Source organism: Colletes gigas, unplaced genomic scaffold, assembly GCF_013123115.1.
Source record: "Colletes gigas isolate AHSC1104 unplaced genomic scaffold, ASM1312311v1 Colletes_gigas_Sc00069, whole genome shotgun sequence".
Lineage (NCBI taxonomy): Eukaryota > Metazoa > Arthropoda > Insecta > Hymenoptera > Colletidae > Colletes > Colletes gigas.
In genome coordinates, this window is record NW_025106698.1 from 279764 (window position 1) to 298425 (window position 18662).

Here is an 18662-nt window from a genome sequence, read left to right on the forward strand (position 1 = left end):
CTAAACAGGACCGAGAACAAAGACTATAAAGAAAATAAAGGATGTAAAGAACGGTAAGAAATGTGGAGCACAGACCGAACGAATCGAAACTCGAACCCAACCGATGAGAATGTAGCGCAAAAACGCAGCGAAACTCTTTCGCGAATATAAATAATCGAGATACCCGGGGAACGTCCAAAGAAGAAATTAGGCCACCGCGAAACGAACATTTAGGTCATTCGGTTGCCGCTGAACTCCCAGAGGACTGCGATAAGACGCGTTCCGACGCCAGGCGTCGCTTAACGTCCCTGCACCGAATTTATGCCCCTCTAAATTTAAGGTTTCCGCGACGCTGTCGAAACCTGCGAGATCGAAGTCTTCGAGTTAGGATAAGTTCTGAACTCGATCGTTGATTAACTTCAGAATTATTTTATCCTTCCTTTTTTTACACATATTTTTATAAGAAATTGATTAAAATATTTTTTTCAAAATGAAAGCTAGCAATTTTCTCGATTTCGCTCGCTGAAAAATTCTCGAGGTTAATTATTTCAAATACTTCGGCATTCGTAAATTAATATTCTTTTTTTATATCAACATCGTCGTAAGATTAATGGACGTCGCGATAAATTCTGAAGTTCTATTTATTCAGAGGGAAATAATACGCCAACGAGGTTGAAGTTATTGAAATCGACAAACCTGTTCATAATGTAAAGAATGATCGTTAAACAAGGTTTACGAGTGTTTCAGAGCGAACGGTAACAGTTTGAATTAGATCTCGGGAAAGAATCACAGAAGTACTATAACTCGGGTTTCTTGTAATTATATCTTGAAAACTGAGAGCGCACGACCATTATTTTTCGCTCTGCGACGCTCATGGCCCTTTCCCCTTTGACATACTTCGAGGTCGTTGAAATCTGCCTGGTCGTTAGTATTGTAAATAATTATCCTGCGTTCTTACGTGTGCGACGACCCGCGGCGGAAACTCTTTGCACTGTTCGCGAGAACAATTCTTTACGAATATTCAACGGTTTTCGAACTGATTGTTTTCCAAATTAAAATTTCGAAACATCCTTTGCAAGCAGAGTAACTCGTCCGTAATCCCAAAATCGTTTCCCGTTATCGCGTTAACGCGGTTGTTATTTATTTATTTACGGGTTATTGCACCCTTTAATATAATACTATTACATAATATGTGCAAATGTCTCATTAATTGCGTATGTTATACAATGTAATGCGTACAATACTAGTGACATTTTTTTAAAAGAATACAGAGAACCGCTAAAGAAGTCAGGACGCTAGCTAAACTTTGTTAGCTTAGACAAGGATACGATTAATACAATTATTGTATGTATAATGTCGTTTGAATGTTGAAATATGGAATAATTCCATATTTCGAGTAATTCTCGCCGAAGCATTAAATTTAAGTAATAGTAAAAAGGTCTAGCCGAATAAGCATGGTAAAAGTGCCTCCAAACCAACTTGAACGGGGTTAATACCACTCGATAGGTGGTTCAAAAAAACCCTTTTTCACAGAGATTCAACCCGGTATCTCTACTACAGGGGTAATTACGGAGTGAAAATCATTTTTTGGTTTATCCTTAGTATCTCCCGTTCTGCTCAATTAAAAATTATGAATAAAATCATGGTTATTCTATCGACTGATGTACATATTCAAGAATTTTTTCAGAATTTTTGGATGCAGGTTCGATTTCTAAAAAATTCGAAAATATTTTAACCGGCGGTTTTTTTGTTGAAGTTATCAAGTGACCATGTTTTTTTTATACAGTATAAAGCTCTCAAACGAATTACTAGTCTCTAATTTTTTCAAATGTTTCGAAGAGGTGGAACGTAGTCAAAAAAATAAAAAATGATTAAAAAATGATGAAAAAGCTTTATATTGCCTTAATTACTTACGTGACCGTGTTCATATTTTTACAGCTATAGCGTAACATTATGACTATTATTGCGTAATTTTTTCAGATTTTTTGGAAAAGTGTTTTTGGAAAAGTTGTTAAAGTATTATTAATTTACATTTCCTAATTTTTCATACGGTAAAAGGCCGCACATGCTTTTAAAATAGATGTAATTAAAGTATGTTTGTTTATACATACTTAGTTAACTGGTCGCTATATGTAGTTTCAAATATGTGTGGTACCGGACTCCTGTTGATTAGAACCGCCACGGCGCAGCGGTAATCTTCGTTTGAGAGCTTTATACTGTATAAAAACAAACATGGTCACTTCGTAACTTCGACAAAAAATCGCTGGTTAAAATATTTTTGAATTTTTTCAAAATCGAATCTGCATCCAAAAATTCTGAAAAAATTCTCGAATATGTACATACATCAGTCGATAGAATAACCATGATTTTTTTCCAATTTTTAATTGAGGAAAACGGGAGATATTAAGGATAAACCAAAAAATGATTTTCACCCCGTAATTATCCCTGTAGTAGAGATACCGGGTTGAAACTCTGTGAAAAGGGGTTTTTTGGAACCACCTATCGAGTGGTATTAACCCCGTTCAAGTTGGTTTGGAGGCACTTTTACCATGCTTATTTGGCTAGACCCTTTTGGGACAATTTACATAGTTATTGATAATTTTATAAACAAACAACATATCATGTATAGTTCTACGTTGTCCAAAGGTAAAGGCGTGATTCCACTGAGGCAACATGTAGCATGCGGCAATGACGCATGCGACGAAACACAATTTTATTAAGGCAACATTTATGCAACATGTCGCATGCGATTACGACGCATGCAACATGAAATCAACGTTATGTAGACACTTGGCATGTGTATTTGCTACACATTCATTTGTTTCCTTTTCAAAATAAAGAAAAATCAAGGATTATTTGATATTGTTTTGTTTCAATCGACAAGATTGAACATGTCGAGCAATGTCGTCAGTTATCCAATAGCCAGTCGATCGGTGCGACTTGTAGCATACGACATGGAGTGGAATATGGAAAAAACCAACTGCTTTATTGAAGATTATCATAATTCTGAAGAATTATGGAATAACAAAAGCAAATTATATAAAGATAATATTGTCAAAAACGATAAACTTAGACAACTTGCGAGCAAGTATGAGTGCAGTGTACTTGAATTAAAAAAAAAAATTAAAAATTTACGTTCAGCTTTTCACCGTGAAAGAAAAAATCTACAGCAAGAAAAGAAGAGTGGCTCATCACCAAAAAAAGGAAAGTGGTTTGCGTATGAACCATTGCCGTTTTTATTAGATGTTGATGTGCCAAGGCAAACCACGTCAACCTCTAGTGATAGAGAAGACTCTGAGGTATATCTTATTTAATATTTTTAAGAATATAACTGCAGGAATTATTTGTAATAAATTCCTCGTAGTTGGAAATCGAGGTACGAATGAATGAATAGGAGGCTTTTTTAAAACAATAACTGTTTATTATATAACAAAAACTACTTAACTCTACTCACGGTATACTCTCACGGAAACTCACGAACCTCACTGTGGCCACGCGCTCCCGTTCACATGGTAATCTCAAATGCTCTGTCCCAGACACTCTTCTTTCACACCTCGGCCAATTTTTCAAAAACACGCTGCGTTCGCTCTGCATAAATTCACTGGAAACATTCCTCAACCATACCAATCAATAAACATTCACACGATGCATCCATTCCTACAATATCAATAAATATTTTGCCACGGAACACGTCCTTCATCTGATGTAAAATCCCTCACTTCTTTTGCGTCTGCAGTCGATCTCCGTGCTCTATGTTGCAAATCTTGCATAGTAGTATCGCCATGAACTACTGATCTCCATGATCCCGGAATGACGTGTCCATCTTGCGTGTCTATATCAAAACTTCCTGGAGGTGAATATAAAGATCTGGATGTCGAGTTTCTTCTTAAAAAATTGTGGAGATAAATGCACGTTTTTGTAATTATCTCAGTTATCTCAGGTATTCTAAAAACACGAAACACTGATGCTAATAAGCCAAAAGCGTTTTCCACTACTCTACGAGCACGAGAATGTCTGTAATTGTATATTCTTCTCGAAGAGCTTTTTTCCTGATAACCAGAAAAAGGTTTCATAATATGAACTTGCAAGGGGAATGCGTCATCCGCCACTATTACATAGGGCAATAATTTATCACTATCGGGAAGTGATTCAGCAGGTGGAAGTGTTAAATTGTTTGTCACTAATTTTTGGTAAAATGACGTATTTCGAAATACTCCTCCGTCTGAAATCCTGCCTTGGCAACTAATATCAGCATATAGAAAGGAATAATTGGCGTCTGCAATGGCCATTAGGACAATGCTGAATGTTCCTTTCTAATTAAAAAACATGCTGCCACTGTTTTTTGGGCTTTGAATTACTATGTGTTTTCTGTCACAAACTCCAATACAGTGTGGATAATTCCAGGAGTTTTCAAACTCCTTAGCTACCTTCCTCCACTCGTTCGCAGTACACGGCATCTGAAAAAATTTAATAACTTTTTTTGCAGGTAGAAGATAATTTAAGTACAGAAAGAACACTTGATGAAACACACTTTAGTGGGAACAAAGTACATAATGACGACGAAAAAAAGAAAACATTTAAAAAAAGTAAAAAGAAACAGGAATGCTTTGTATCACCCTCTAGTCGCGAAGAAGAAGCATACGCTATTTTAAAACGTGCTGTTCAGAAGAATGATTGTGCAACATATGAAGAATATGTAGGAAATGAACTACGAAAAATCATGCCGAAAGCACAAATAGTTGCAAAACATTTTATCAATAATATATTATTCGATGCAGCTTTGGGAAAATATGATACACCGAATTCATATTACGACAATGAAAGCAGATATCAGTCACCCTCTACCTCTTCGCTACACTCAGAAACGCTATCTAAAGATAGTTATACACAGCTAGCTTGCAGCTTTTGCCGACAGTACACAGCAAGAAGGAGATATGGTTTCGCGAACATTTTCAGGCATTTTAAATATAGATAATATTCATAATGAGTAAATTATATTGTACTATTATTATATATAACTATGGCGGCCGGTGCAACGGGCACGGCGCCACATAATATAAACACTGGCGCAGAGACGTAAACCTTAAACCGACTCTCTGTCGCCAGCGATACGCGACGCCCTTAAACAACGGCCGTCCTAGGAAAGGAATCTCAAGTGTGATTCCTAGGACGGTCGAACGGCGTACAAGGAGACCCACGACGGGGCCCGACTTGGGCAGTCCGACGCCAACGCCCGAACAACTCGGTCGAATAAAGTTATACCTACAAACACGTGTACGTCTTTCTCCTTCACCCACAATAACTATACAGGGTGTCCCGTAAATAGTGTAAGAACCGGAAATGGGGGGTAGGTGAGACGATTCTAAACAACAATTTCCTTTGCAAAAATGTCGGATGGGGATTCGTTTTTGAATTATTAACGAAAAACACTGACCAATCACGGAGCTCGCCTTCCACGCGCTCAGGGCCGTCCGACCTCGGAGAGCCACCGCGCCGGGTAGGTAGCAAGATGCACGTTGAAGATACATCGAGGAACGAATACAAATAATTAAAAATACTGCCACTGCAATTGTTACCGAATTCGTTAATAACTACGTAATTAGTACGTAAATTACTAAATCGAATTTATTAATTATTTGTATTTGCTGTTTCCGAGAAAGAAGGAATAAAATCTCGGAATTTTTAGGAAATTAATCCTTCGCAACCGAGTGACGCTTCTCGGCAGAGTGTTTTAAAATTAAAATAAAAATTATTATCAGAAAATTAAAATAAATACGGTAAGAACCATTTGTAACCGTTTGTTATTAAAAACTGTACTGAAAAAGCAGACTGGATTTCTGCGTACCGAAACATTTCTCGAATGCAAAGGGTTAATAGAGAAATAATTGAAATTCGACTTACCCATTCATCTGCAAGTTGACCTACTGCGCTGACAATAGGGCCCGGCCAATTGTCGATCTTGGCAAGGTCGAAGACCCCAACGAAAATCAGCTGATGGGCCAGCCCGGTCACTGTACCTGCTTCTCACCCCGAAAACACTTCACAGCACGGTCACTAACACTTTTCACTTTCGCATACCGATGCGTTCCGTTGCACCCTTCTTCGATTGTTGCTCCTTCCTGGGTTGATAACGGTGCCTGGATGTTGCTCCCTCCTGAATTGTTACTCCTTCCTGAATGGTTGTTGCTCCCTGAATTGTTGCTTCTTCGAACCTTGCTCCCTTCAGGATTGTTGTTCCTTTTCGCTGGGATAATGGGCGCGATACATGCAGGCGACTTTCTTCGCGTTCCCCTTGGAGCCCGCGAAAACGAAGAACGAACGATAATACTCTGCGTTTACGCGTTCCATCGCGTGCGTCCGCTTCTGTTCAGAAACGCGTAGGTTCTGTGAAAAATTTTGACTGACAAATTGCTTTTCCCTCCCCGAAAAAGTTCCAGGTAAGGCAACCCATTCATTGTCGCGCGATTCGGAGTTACCTGCGATCGACGAACGTGCAGACCATGTTTGCCGCAAATGTTTGCTGCAAAACCGTGCGGTTGGCTCTTCTAATAGAATTTTTATGATTCACCGTGAATATTTTTTCATGGATAACATATTTAATTGTACAACAAAAATATTTAACACAAATATTAAAAAATATATCTTCTTGGAATTTTCATTTGAGAAATAAGAACTAGAAAAAATATTATTTAATATTCTTTTTAAATATTTTTGTTTTTTGTTGCTCCAATATTATTTATTATCGCATATTATCTATTATGTAATTGACTCCTCCTTCGTGGATTAATTTTTATAAACAATACCTTTTTATTTTATTTAATTTTTCATGGTATATTCTTCTTTCTTTTTTATAACAAATTTTCCATGGAAAAATATTCACGGTGAATCTTAATAATTCTATTAGAAGAGTCGACCGTACGGTTTAGCAGCAAACATTTGCGGCAAACATGGTCTGCACGTTCGCCGATCGCAGGTAACTCCGAATCGCGCGACAATAGGTTGCCCTACCTGGAACTTTTTCGGGGAGGGAAATGCAATTTGTCAGTCAAAATTTTTCACAAAACCTACGCGTTTCTGAACAGAAGCGGACGCACGCGATGGAACGCGTAAACGCAGAGTATTATCGTTCGTTCTTCGTTTTCGCGGGCTCCAAGGGGAACGCGAAGAAAGTCGCCTGCATGTATCGCGCCCATTATCCCAGCGAAAAGGAACAACAATCCTGAAGGGAGCAAGGTTCGAAGAAGCAACAATTCAGGGAGCAACAACCATTCAAGAAGGAGTAACAATTCAGGAGGGAGCAACATCCAGGCACCGTTATCAACCCAGGAAGGAGCAACAATCGAAGAAGGGTGCAACGGAACGCATCGGTATGCGAAAGTGAAAAGTGTTAGTGACCGTGCTGTGAAGTGTTTTCGGGGTGAGAAGCAGGTACAGTGACCGGGCTGGCCCATCAGCTGATTTTCGTTGGGGTCTTCGACCTTGCCAAGATCGACAGCGGTGCATTGGCCGGGCCCTATTGTCAGCGCAGTAGGTCAACTTGCAGATGAATGGGTAAGTCGAATTTCAATTATTTCTCTATTAACCCTTTGCATTCGAGAAATGTTTCGGTACGCAGAAATCCAGTCTGCTTTTTCAGTACAGTTTTTAATAACAAATGGTTACAAATGGTTCTTACCGTATTTATTTTAATTTTCTGATAATAATTTTTATTTTAATTTTAAAACACTCTGCCGAGAAGCGTCACTCGGTTGCGAAGGGTTAATTTCCTAAAAATTCCGAGATTTTATTCCTTCTTTCTCGGAAACAGCAAATACAAATAATTAATAAATTCGATTTAGTAATTTACGTACTAATTACGTAGTTATTAACGAATTCGGTAACAATTGCAGTGGCAGTATTTTTAATTATTTGTATTCGTTCCTCGATGTATCTTCAACGTGCATCTTACTACCTACCCGGCGCTGTGGCTCTCCGAGGTCGGACGGCCCTGAGCGCGTGGAAGGCGAGCTCCGTGATTGGTCAGTGTTTTTCGTTAATAATTCAAAAACGAATCCCCATCCGACATTTTTGCAAAGGAAGTTGTTGTTTAGAATCGTCTCACCTACCCCCCATTTCCGGTTCTTACACTATTTACGGGACACCCTGTATACATATATTATTCCCTTACGTCGTTTTGTATGTAAACATAATAAAATGAAGTCAAAACAATAAAATGGTACTGTTCTATATATAATAATATCATTTTTAGCACTTACCTTTACAAAATCCTGTAGAATATTGATCAATGCTTTACATACTTCCGGAATGATTTTTTATATACTTGGTTCAGAGATACGGAACAAATACATAAGTGAAGTATAGCTGTCGGCGGTAGCTAAATATCTTAATGTTAATAACAATCTCACAACTGCTGGTATTGCATTACGAAAATTCGTGTCTGACTTTTTTATAAAAGGCGTGATTTTTTCAGCAAATATTCAAAATCTTCTCTACTCATTCGAGTAAAGTTTTTGAATAAACCTTCATCGTCAGCAACCAGCTTACAGAAAAATTCTTTTTGAGATTTTTCACCTCCAACAAATAATTCCCTTCTCCACCATCTTGGTTTTTTTCTCTGCTTTCTTCGATTACTTGAGGCTATTACCAAATATACAGCTGCACGATAAGATGGCACTGAATGACAAGTAGCATGCTACAGGTCGCATAGTGTTACCGAACGACATGTGCCATGTTACAAGTCGCATAGTGTTGCCTCAGTGGAATCATACCTTAAGAAACCCTAATCCCGACAAAATTACGTCATATTGATGACAAGTAATTGGAACGGGACAACCCATTTTATAGGAGACGATCCGTAGGAATTTATGGCGAATTCTTTCAATGCAGTCTATATGGGTGCGGTATTATGGGCTCCAGATATGAACAATATTCAAGGTTTGGAAGAACTAAAGCATTAAAGAGGATGAAATGTGTTGACATTCTTTTAATGAAGCGAAGAGACCTGGAAGCTAATAATGTAATGTGTTTAATATGATTAGCGAACGAAAAGTCAGAAGTGAATATAACTCCAAGATCTTTTATGCTGGTGGCATCTTCCAAAAAAGTACCATTAACTGAGTAACGGCGTATTACGGGGGTATTCAAACGATGAAAACGCAGAACTTTACATTTCTGTATATTTAAACTCGAATGATTGGTCTCGCACCAGTTGTTGAGATTTGTAATGTCTCGCTGCAGTCTGATTGTATCATCAGGAGATTTAATATTAAGAATCATTTTAACGTCATCCGCAAATAGTAGAAAGCGACAATGGTTGAAAACCACGATAATATCGTTAATAAATAAGATGAATAATAAAGGACCCAAATGAGACCCCTGAGGAACGCCGGACGAGACAACGATTTCTTTAGAGATTACACCCTTATATCTAACCGACTGAGTTCTACCTCTTAGCTTGATAACCAAACGAGCATAGTCCCGTTAATACCGAGGGAAGATAATTTGTTTATTCAAATATTGTGACTAACGGAGTCAAAAGCCTTACAAATATCCGTATATATAACATCCACTTGACCACCTCCATCAAGACTATTGTCACCATAATTAGTATAAATTGTAAGATTAGTAAGAGTGGATCTTTTATTTAACAATCTATTTATAGAATTTATTTTTAGTCTGCTATTTCTAAGACCACAGAGCCCGAGAAACGCCGACACTTCAGCGTAGTTTATTTTTAAGTTGCGTTAAAACGAACCGACGATCCAAACCCCGGAGCGTTTCCACAAAAATAAAACAGGAAACCAATGGGAACCGGAAACGGTCGGACCAATTCACCGATTTCGTCGCGGATTCCATTAATTCAGATACGATTTCTCACGGACGGAGTCTCGTTTCGATACGTGGTCGGAGCGTACGAGGACCGTAATCGATGTCTATTTATCAGTTCTCACCCTCCGAGCATTCCTCGCCGATCAGACAACCCCGCTTGACCCTGTGCAACAGCGGGGAGTTAATCCAGATCCGTTGCCACAGAATAGAGACTGCGTTTCGGGTTCTCTCAGCCCGGCCGATTTATTGCATGAGCGTATTAGCAGACAAACCGAACAACCTTTTTCATTTTCCAATTTAAAAGGTGTAAGGGAAACTCGAGTGGGGGCTGAAGTTTCGGTCACGAGATTTCTTAATTGGTTGCTAGACGGACAAAGTTAATCCAAATGTCCTTAATAACTTTGTCTTCGAACTTTACACCACTCGTTTCTTTCGTAATTGGCTCGTCGTCTATGGCCATAATTCCAGATTATTCGTTCGATCGGGTACATTCCAATACGAGATTTGAAAGGCACAGAAAGTTCTTGAATTTTTACTTTGCAATATTGTTTTCTATTCTTTTTTCTATTATTTTCCTTTACAAGCACACAAGAGTTAGAGAGCCTAAGTATTATCGTGAACAGGTAAAACTCTCTAAAGTAGAGTACAGTATTGTCTCTATAGAAGCGGCGCACAGTGGTTCAAGCGAGGAAAAAAGTCGATTTTTGCAATGTTGTATATCCAGGTTCTGTTTATTATATTTTTCAGATGAAGATGATTGAAGTATGAGAATCAACAAAGATTTCTGTAAATACCCACCTGATTACAAAGATATTATAACATGAAAGTTAGGAAATAGGGAATCGGCAATTTTGGACTACTAGTGCACCTACAAATAAACGCAGTTACAAGTATCTGAACAATTTAAGAAAAAATACAATTATGTAATTTGATTATGTTGATAATAAACAAGTAAATTACATGAATAAAGTTAATGACAATCTCATTTATTTCAATAGGACATATGTTGAATAAAACGGTATTTTTAAGAATAGAATTAAAGTTTAATTAGACATAACTTTTTTGCGTCAGCTAGCGTCAAAATGAGACTTAATGCTAATTATGCACTATATTTTTAAGTTTATATCCAAACAGGTTTCAGCTGCGTAAATCTGCGATTTTGGTATTGGGAGCATTTTTTCTGTAACGTTGATCAATGTCTGAAATATCTCGCTTTCATTTTGGGTCATTGATATTGTCTTAAATAGAGTCATATATTTTTTAACTTATTATTTTATTGTATGTGTTATTTTCTACAAAAAAGTACTAACATATTTATATCAGGAGATCATTAGTTTTGATTTAATGACTTAATATTAATATTCAATAGTCTCCGAAAGTAATAGTTTTTCGACATAAATATGTTAATACTTTTTCGTAGAGAATAATACATTTAAATGTATATGATTCCGTCTAGTCAGGTCTAGTCACCTGATTGGTAATTTTTACATTGACATCCACCTATTCCGCGCGCCTGAAAAGCGGTCCGTGCGGAGTAAGCAGTACCAATGGGGGTGGAAGGCAAGACAAAGATGATTTTGCAATGTGGTGGAATTTCCGCCAGGCTTGGGCCCCTGGACATGACCTGGTCAATGGCCATTAGGTTCAGTCTCTGGGCCCTTTGGAAATTGCACAAACAGTGACTAATACACCATCCATGGCAGTGTGTTATATATGCAAAACGAAACCATCGGAAATGAACAATTTAGATGCCATAAGAAATAAACCTGAAGCTGCAAATGCCCTTAACTTGGGATTATCACCTCTACATGCACGAATCAAGTTTATGGAATGCATTCTGCACATTGCATATAACTCATCATTTAAAAGTTGGAGAACAAATATACGCACCAAACCACAACAACTTGAAACTAAAAAACAAATACAAGAAAAATTCATAAAAAAAATGGGACTGAAAGTGGATGTTGTAAAACAGGGCATGGGTACCAGCAACGATGGAAACACCTCCAGAAGATTTTTCAGTAACCCAAAATTAACAGCGGAAGTAACAGGGGTGGACGAAAATTTAATCCATCGTTTCTCAGTTATATTACAAGCAATAAATAGTAGCCATACAATAGATTCTGAAAAGTTTGGCATTTATTGCAACGAGACTGCCCATTTGTACGTACAGCTGTACAGCTGGTATAATATGCCGAATACAGTACATAAATTTCATTTTTTGAATTTTTACTTCAGATTTATAATCAGCGTCCTCAAAAACATGGGAATACCAATTTTTACGCAAATTGAATCTGTCATATTGATGCTATTGTATTTTTTCCTTAATATGGGTAGTTTGAACCACTGTGCGGCGCTCTCGGGGCACAACGCTCGGCTATAGCGTGGACGAGAAACGATTCTTGATAAGTACTTTGTTGACGCCTACTGGAGGCGGTGAGTGTAGAAAAGAACAGCGAGCATATGACAAAGAGGGACTGAACGCCCGAGCATTGACGAATTTACTATCGCTTCCTTCGCTTCAGGTCGGCTGTAGCGAAACACAGACGATGTTTACGCGAGCCTACACGAAATCGGTGTTCTAATTCCGACCTCTACCTCTCTTGGTAGAGGTCGCAAAATGAAATACTGATTCTGTATAGGCTCCCGTAAACATCGCCTGTGTTTCGATACAGCCGACGTGGAGTCACCTGACCGATGCATGCCTTTGATCACTGATTGCGTTAGTAAATAGAATCTAAATTGTATATCGTATTTGGCAATACGATATGTATGAAGTTGATGAAGGTGAAAAAAGGAAGAACAAAAATAAAGATGAATTTCGTTGTTGATTTAATATTGTATATGTACTAGTTAAATCGTGTCATAACTTCAGTACATACATACAGGGTGTTCGGCTACCTCTAGCAAAAATTTTAATGAGCGATAGTAGAGGCCAAAATAAGACGAAAATCAAGAATACTAATTTGTTGATGGAGGCTTCGTTGCAAAGTTATTAACATTTAAAGTTCCGCCTGTAGAATGACAATCCGCTAAACAGCTGCGTTCGCACGGACGGTTGCGGCAGGCGAGTGCTAGTGGTTCTCACGCAGCATGAAAAATTCTGCTTACCGACATTATCGACAGCCTTAGATTTTTGTCCACTTATGGGAATGCGAACACCTTACGTTGAATAAGATTCAACCTGTCTTATGAAAATCCAGAAGGGCATATCAAAACTCGCCCGACGAGATTTTCACAGAGAAAGGGTGAATGCCAGTTCTAATACACAATGTTGTGAACAAAAATCACCCACATGCGATTATACACGCCCCACGATTGTCCACAGTGTCCACAAGTATCCACAAATAATCCTTTCAGGCACTAACCACTATGCAATTAAATAAACACGTACCGCGATTATGTTATTCGTGAATGTCTACGTGTACGTGTATCACGATTCTTCCAAGTTACTCACGAATAAAACTGTTATTAATTTTTCAAATACACTTCAATTTAAAAATGTAAAAAGGAATCGCAGGATAAATGAAATTTTCGCATCGATTTACGTTCACGGCGAAGAATGTAACAATACTAGCAGCTGACTGTGCCATCGATCGACGAGGTTCAGAAAAACAAATGCCGAACAGGACCCCGATCTACGTCACTCGCCTCGCTTATCTCTTTCATACACAGCGGAGACAAAGGGCAGCATCGGTACTTACGTGTTCAGCCAGCTAGTCAGTCGTAAAACGCGTTCACGCGACACATTTTAGACATATTTGATTCAGTTATTGTTGCGACGCGAGCAGGACCTCGCAATTTAGCCTTTATGGCAGGGTTAGTTGGCGACAGTCAAGGCCCTCGGTCGAGCCGTCGGGCGGGCCTGCAAACGACCCTCAGCCTTTTGTTTCTCAAGGGTAACCAAGACGGAGTTTTCTAGACAGCTGAAATGCACGTGCGCGGCTAGCGTGCACTTTCACTTGGCTAGCTTTCACTTAATTGTTACTAACATTCAAATTTACTAGAAAACTCCGTCCCAACCCCGGAAAGGGCTTCCTCACCAGAGCCTGCCCTTTCCGCCAGTACAGTCAAACCACACCCACACAGAACAACTACACCAATCATTCAGAACCAACGACACTCCTACAACGCGACACATTAGCCAATAACATTCCACCATCCATGTAAATACCGACATCAGACCTGAAATAGACATTCCACGTTACACAGTCAAAAAGTCAACTATGCTCGTTCAGTACTACATTCATTTATTCCAACTATTCCGATAGTAATAACTTACTCTTCGGAAAGCGTTCCTTTCGCGCCACTCCAATTTTACCGGTCGCGAGAGTCCACGCAACAGTTATGTATTAAGTAGCATGTAAGAAATACAGTGATATAAACAATCAGCGAATACTTATTAAATTTCTGTTTACATTTTTAAATTGAAGTGTATTTGAAAAATTAATAACAGTTTTATTCGTGAGTAACTTGGAAGAATCGTGATACACGTACACGTAGACATTCACGAATAACATAATCGCGGTACGTGTTTATTTAATTGCATAGTGGTTAGTGCCTGAAAGGATTATTTGTGGATACTTGTGGACACTGTGGACAATCGTGGGGCGTGTATAATCGCATGTGGGTGATTTTTGTTCACAACATTGTGTATTAGAACTGGCATTCACCCTTTCTCTGTGAAAATCTCGTCGGGCGAGTTTTGATATGCCCTTCTGGATTTTCATAAGACAGGTTGAATCTTATTCAACGTAAGATGTTCGCATTCCCATAAGTGGACAAAAATCTAAGGCTGTCGATAATGTCGGTAAGCAGGATTTTTCATGCTGCGTGAGAACCACTAGCACTCGCCTGCCGCAACCGTCCGCGCGAACGCAGCTGTTTAGCGGATTGTCATTCTACAGGCGGAACTTTAAATGTTAATAACTTTGCAACGAAGCCTCCATCAACAAATTAGTATTCTTGATTTTCGTCTTATTTTGGCCTCTACTATCGCTCATTAAAATTTTTGCTAGAGGTAGCCGAACACCCTGTATATATATGTATCGCTCGTTTACTGCAGTAGTGATATGACTCTAGAAGATACAACTTGCGAATTTGAACTGTTTAAGCAACTTATTTTACTCTGAGTTGTCTCACAATTTCAGCAAATAAATGATAGGTCAATTAAATTACAATTCCTTTTTTCAGATGAGGATACATTTTAAAGAAAGGACAAATGTATATTATAATTTATGAAAAACAATAATAAAAATTATATTGTACTTGATCTTCGTTAAATCAGAAAACTGTTACAGACATGTTAAAAGTTTCAAAACAAGAAAAGGAAAAATAAAAAATTTGTTATATTGCACTAGTGTTGCCTTAGTAATTTGAACCCGTATGTATGACAATGTTCGACGACCGACCGTCAAGCGCGCCGCTATCTTGGGGAACCGCCCATAGACAGGCACCGGTACAGCGAGTGCTGGGTTCTAATGGTACGCAGTGGGGATAAGTAAAGGGGATACGATATTTGCCTACATATATCGTGAACAAGTTCTGAAGCTTATACATACATATAGAGAAATTGTGTCTTCCTTTCTGCCTCCATAGCTTTCCTTGTTGGTATTTATTGGGTTTGTTATTAGATCATTTGATTTCTCTTTAGTCTTCTTTGTATTATCTTTATCGTTGAGTGGATTGTTTGCCACAATTTGTCGGGGTGAGAGATTGCTGTGTCTATTTTTGTGATTTTCTGATGTGGCTTGTGTGGAGGAAGTAGTAAGTGAGATAGCAAGAGGAACGAAAAAGCAAGGAGAGGAGCGAGAAGCTTTGCCTTAGACGCTGGTACATTCAATGGTCAGTCGAGGAGTGTGTATATGTATAGAAATAGGTGGTCGGTCGAGTATTTGTGAGAGAGCGTTCTCTGTTGGCGAGTGCAAGAAGCGTTGTCACACAACGCTATGTAGATAAAATACAATTTTACAGTTCAATAGAAGAAGCATGGTAAAATCACAGACGTGATATACAAGCACAGACGAGCAGACCTTTCACCTTATGGACTTTCGTGACCCAATCTGACTGCCATAACGACCTGAAAATTCGGAGGTGGTTTTAACGCCCTCTTCTCATGGATGACGGTCAGCTGAGAAACTATTCACTGAATTAGTATTGATGTGCAGACAGCTGTAGTGTGTGCGTAAATACATGTGAGTTGACTATGGAAGGGATTAAAAAACGAAATTTTCAAACGACCATAACTCCTACAATAATGAATGTATTTTATTGAAATTTATTTCCGAAATAGAGCTCATGGATACTTTTCTATAGGGCGACAAACAAAATTATTAAAAATCAAACACTAAGATTTAAGAAAAATCGACAGGAGGTAGATGCCTAAATTTTTTGACGAAAAAAAAAATTTCAAATCGTTCTGAAAAATTATTCTTGGTTGAGAGGTCAATTACAACCATTTTTGGTGAATAGACATACCTCCGAAATCCTACCCATTTTCGAGAAAAAAATTCGTGTATGTGCTGAAATTTTTCGGCAAAATTGAAAAGTTTCAAATCATTTTGGAAAAATTATTTTCTGTTGCGGGGGTCAGTTACAATTATTTTTCGTGTAAAGCCCCAGAAAAATGGGCCGAAAGAATACATTGGATATAAGGTCTACTCGTATACCTCGTCTGTGATAAAATCATTGAATTTTCTGGATAAAACTTTTACGTTTTACGTTTATTTTTCTTCGAATCCATAAACATAATTATTAAATTCTGTGGTAAAATGTCGAACGCCAGTGGAGAGTATAAATTTCCCTCAGTGCGAAAATTCGATCCACGAAACACACGGTCAACAGTGGATTTACGAGCTAGGAACGATCGCGAAAAAGTGGTCGTGAACGGTGTATACGCAACGCGACGACAAAAGAGGGACGCGGGATTGGATTCGGCCATGTTGTATCGCTTTATTTCTCCGGTCGCGCGACTCCCCAACCTTTGTGTTTCCGTAGCCGGCGAAAACGAGTTTAGGAAAACGCTTGGCCGTTACCGTTCGTCGCAAAAACAAGGCTTCTCGATCGACTTTGGCAGCCGGATCGCTGACGGTTCGCCGAACATCGCGTCGACGGATCTCTTTCTTCGCGAGCCAACGGAACACAGACCGAACTTGCCTCCGAAGCGTCGGATCACAAAAAACCTCGAGTGGTTTTATCCCGGCGATCCTACGTTACGTGGACATCCGTTTTTCTTCTGACTTCGTACAACCGCGTATACTGCCCGTTAAAAGTTCGAAAACCGCATCTTCTTGAGGGAATACGATCGCCTTCGAGGTAATCGAAGAAGCATTGCCCGTCTAACAGCGCCATTTTTGTTGGAAGTTGTTATCGTATCTTCTGGGCATACTGACAGGTAGAAGAGTCGCTGAGAATCTAAAATCGATTCTTTGTTTTATCTTCGCCAAATCCATACACGGGGCGGAAGAAACAAAAATTTTATTCCCGTTTCATAACCAAAATTTTCGATTCAAAGTGCAAGGTCGTTCTTTTGCTCCCGTTTAACGCGATCTTTTACAATTTTCCAGGTCACCAGTGGTTGAAGGCGAACCTGGACGTGATCCCGGAGTCGGGCTGGTCGGTGGACCCGTTCGGTCACGGTGGCACCATTCCGTACTTCCTGAAGGCGTCCGGCGCTTCCGGTACCGTGATCCAACGGATCCACTACGCGTGGAAACAGTGGTTCGCCAAGAAACAATATGGCGACTTCATCTGGCTGCATCCCTGGGATCAAACCGGGGAGGCGGACATGCTGACCCACAATCAGCCGTTCGACATCTACAACATTAAACACTCCTGCGGCCCTCATCCTCATGTCTGCCTGAACTTCGACTTCCGAAAGATACGGGGAGAGTACACCGAGTACTCGGTACGGGCGGTTGAGATTACGCCGAACAACGTCAAGCCAATGGCCGAGTTGCTTTTGGAACAATACTCACGGACGGGATCCTTGTTCACGCATAATGTCGTGCTGATGCCACTGGGCGACGACTTCAGGTTAGGATGATTCCATTTCCGGGCCCCCTTTCAAACTCTCGAAACTTTTGCGACGCTTGCTGGGTCGTTCCTTCCTATTGCTTTCAACCAACCTTTGGTCGCACGATTGTTGGCTACTACGATGGTTGTTAGTATCTCGAAAAACTGATTTACTTCTTATTGAGTTAGGTGTTTGAGAAGGACACCCCGTTGGAATTTATTTTAGTACAAAATTAACCACCACTGTGTTGAGTTCTTGAAAATTTCTAAGGAAAAAAAAAATAATTTGTGTTTGAGAATGCAGGAAAAATTGAATGAATTGCACTGAATAGTATAACTTGTAAAATCAACGCCTAACACCTTTACAATTATATTAATTCTAAGAAGTGATTTGGGAAAATGTTGATGAGAGTTGGAAACAATGAAATTAATTCACAACAGATAACTTATTTACAACGGGAACACGTGTTTACACTATCGGTTAAAATAAGCCTGGGGAGATGACCGCGAACTTGACCACCACGAGGCATCGATCCTCTAACACATAATCGAAACGCGTGCACGTCAATCATGTGCAGATGTCAAATTTTGGTGTTGAGCGTATCTCTTTTTAAACCGATAAGCGCGATGGTCGGTTCTCCCATGAACGCACGAAGCGTGCCTGGGAGGTGCTGCCATCTAGTACCGCGGTGAGCTGAATTCTTAATTATTTCTCCAACAATTCGAGTCGATCCAGTAACGGATTAAATTGATCGAATTATCATTGTTTGTCGCGTAAATCGCTGCATTTTCCTATATAAAATTCATTTTCAAAATGCAACGATAAGCATTTAATAATTGAT

At 39.1% G+C, this 18662-nt stretch overlaps 1 protein-coding gene across 3 annotated transcripts in view; it reads left to right on the forward strand.

The window, feature by feature from the left end:
* LOC122403680 (alpha-mannosidase 2) overlaps window positions 1-18662 on the forward strand; it is a 198989-nt gene that overhangs the window by 174750 nt on the left and 5577 nt on the right. For all 3 annotated transcript variants that reach the window (XM_043407339.1, XM_043407341.1, XM_043407340.1), the window contains one exon: window positions 17373-17841. In XM_043407339.1, coding sequence (XP_043263274.1) covers window positions 17373-17841 — 469 coding nt within the window. The remainder of the gene's footprint in view (window positions 1-17372; window positions 17842-18662) is intronic.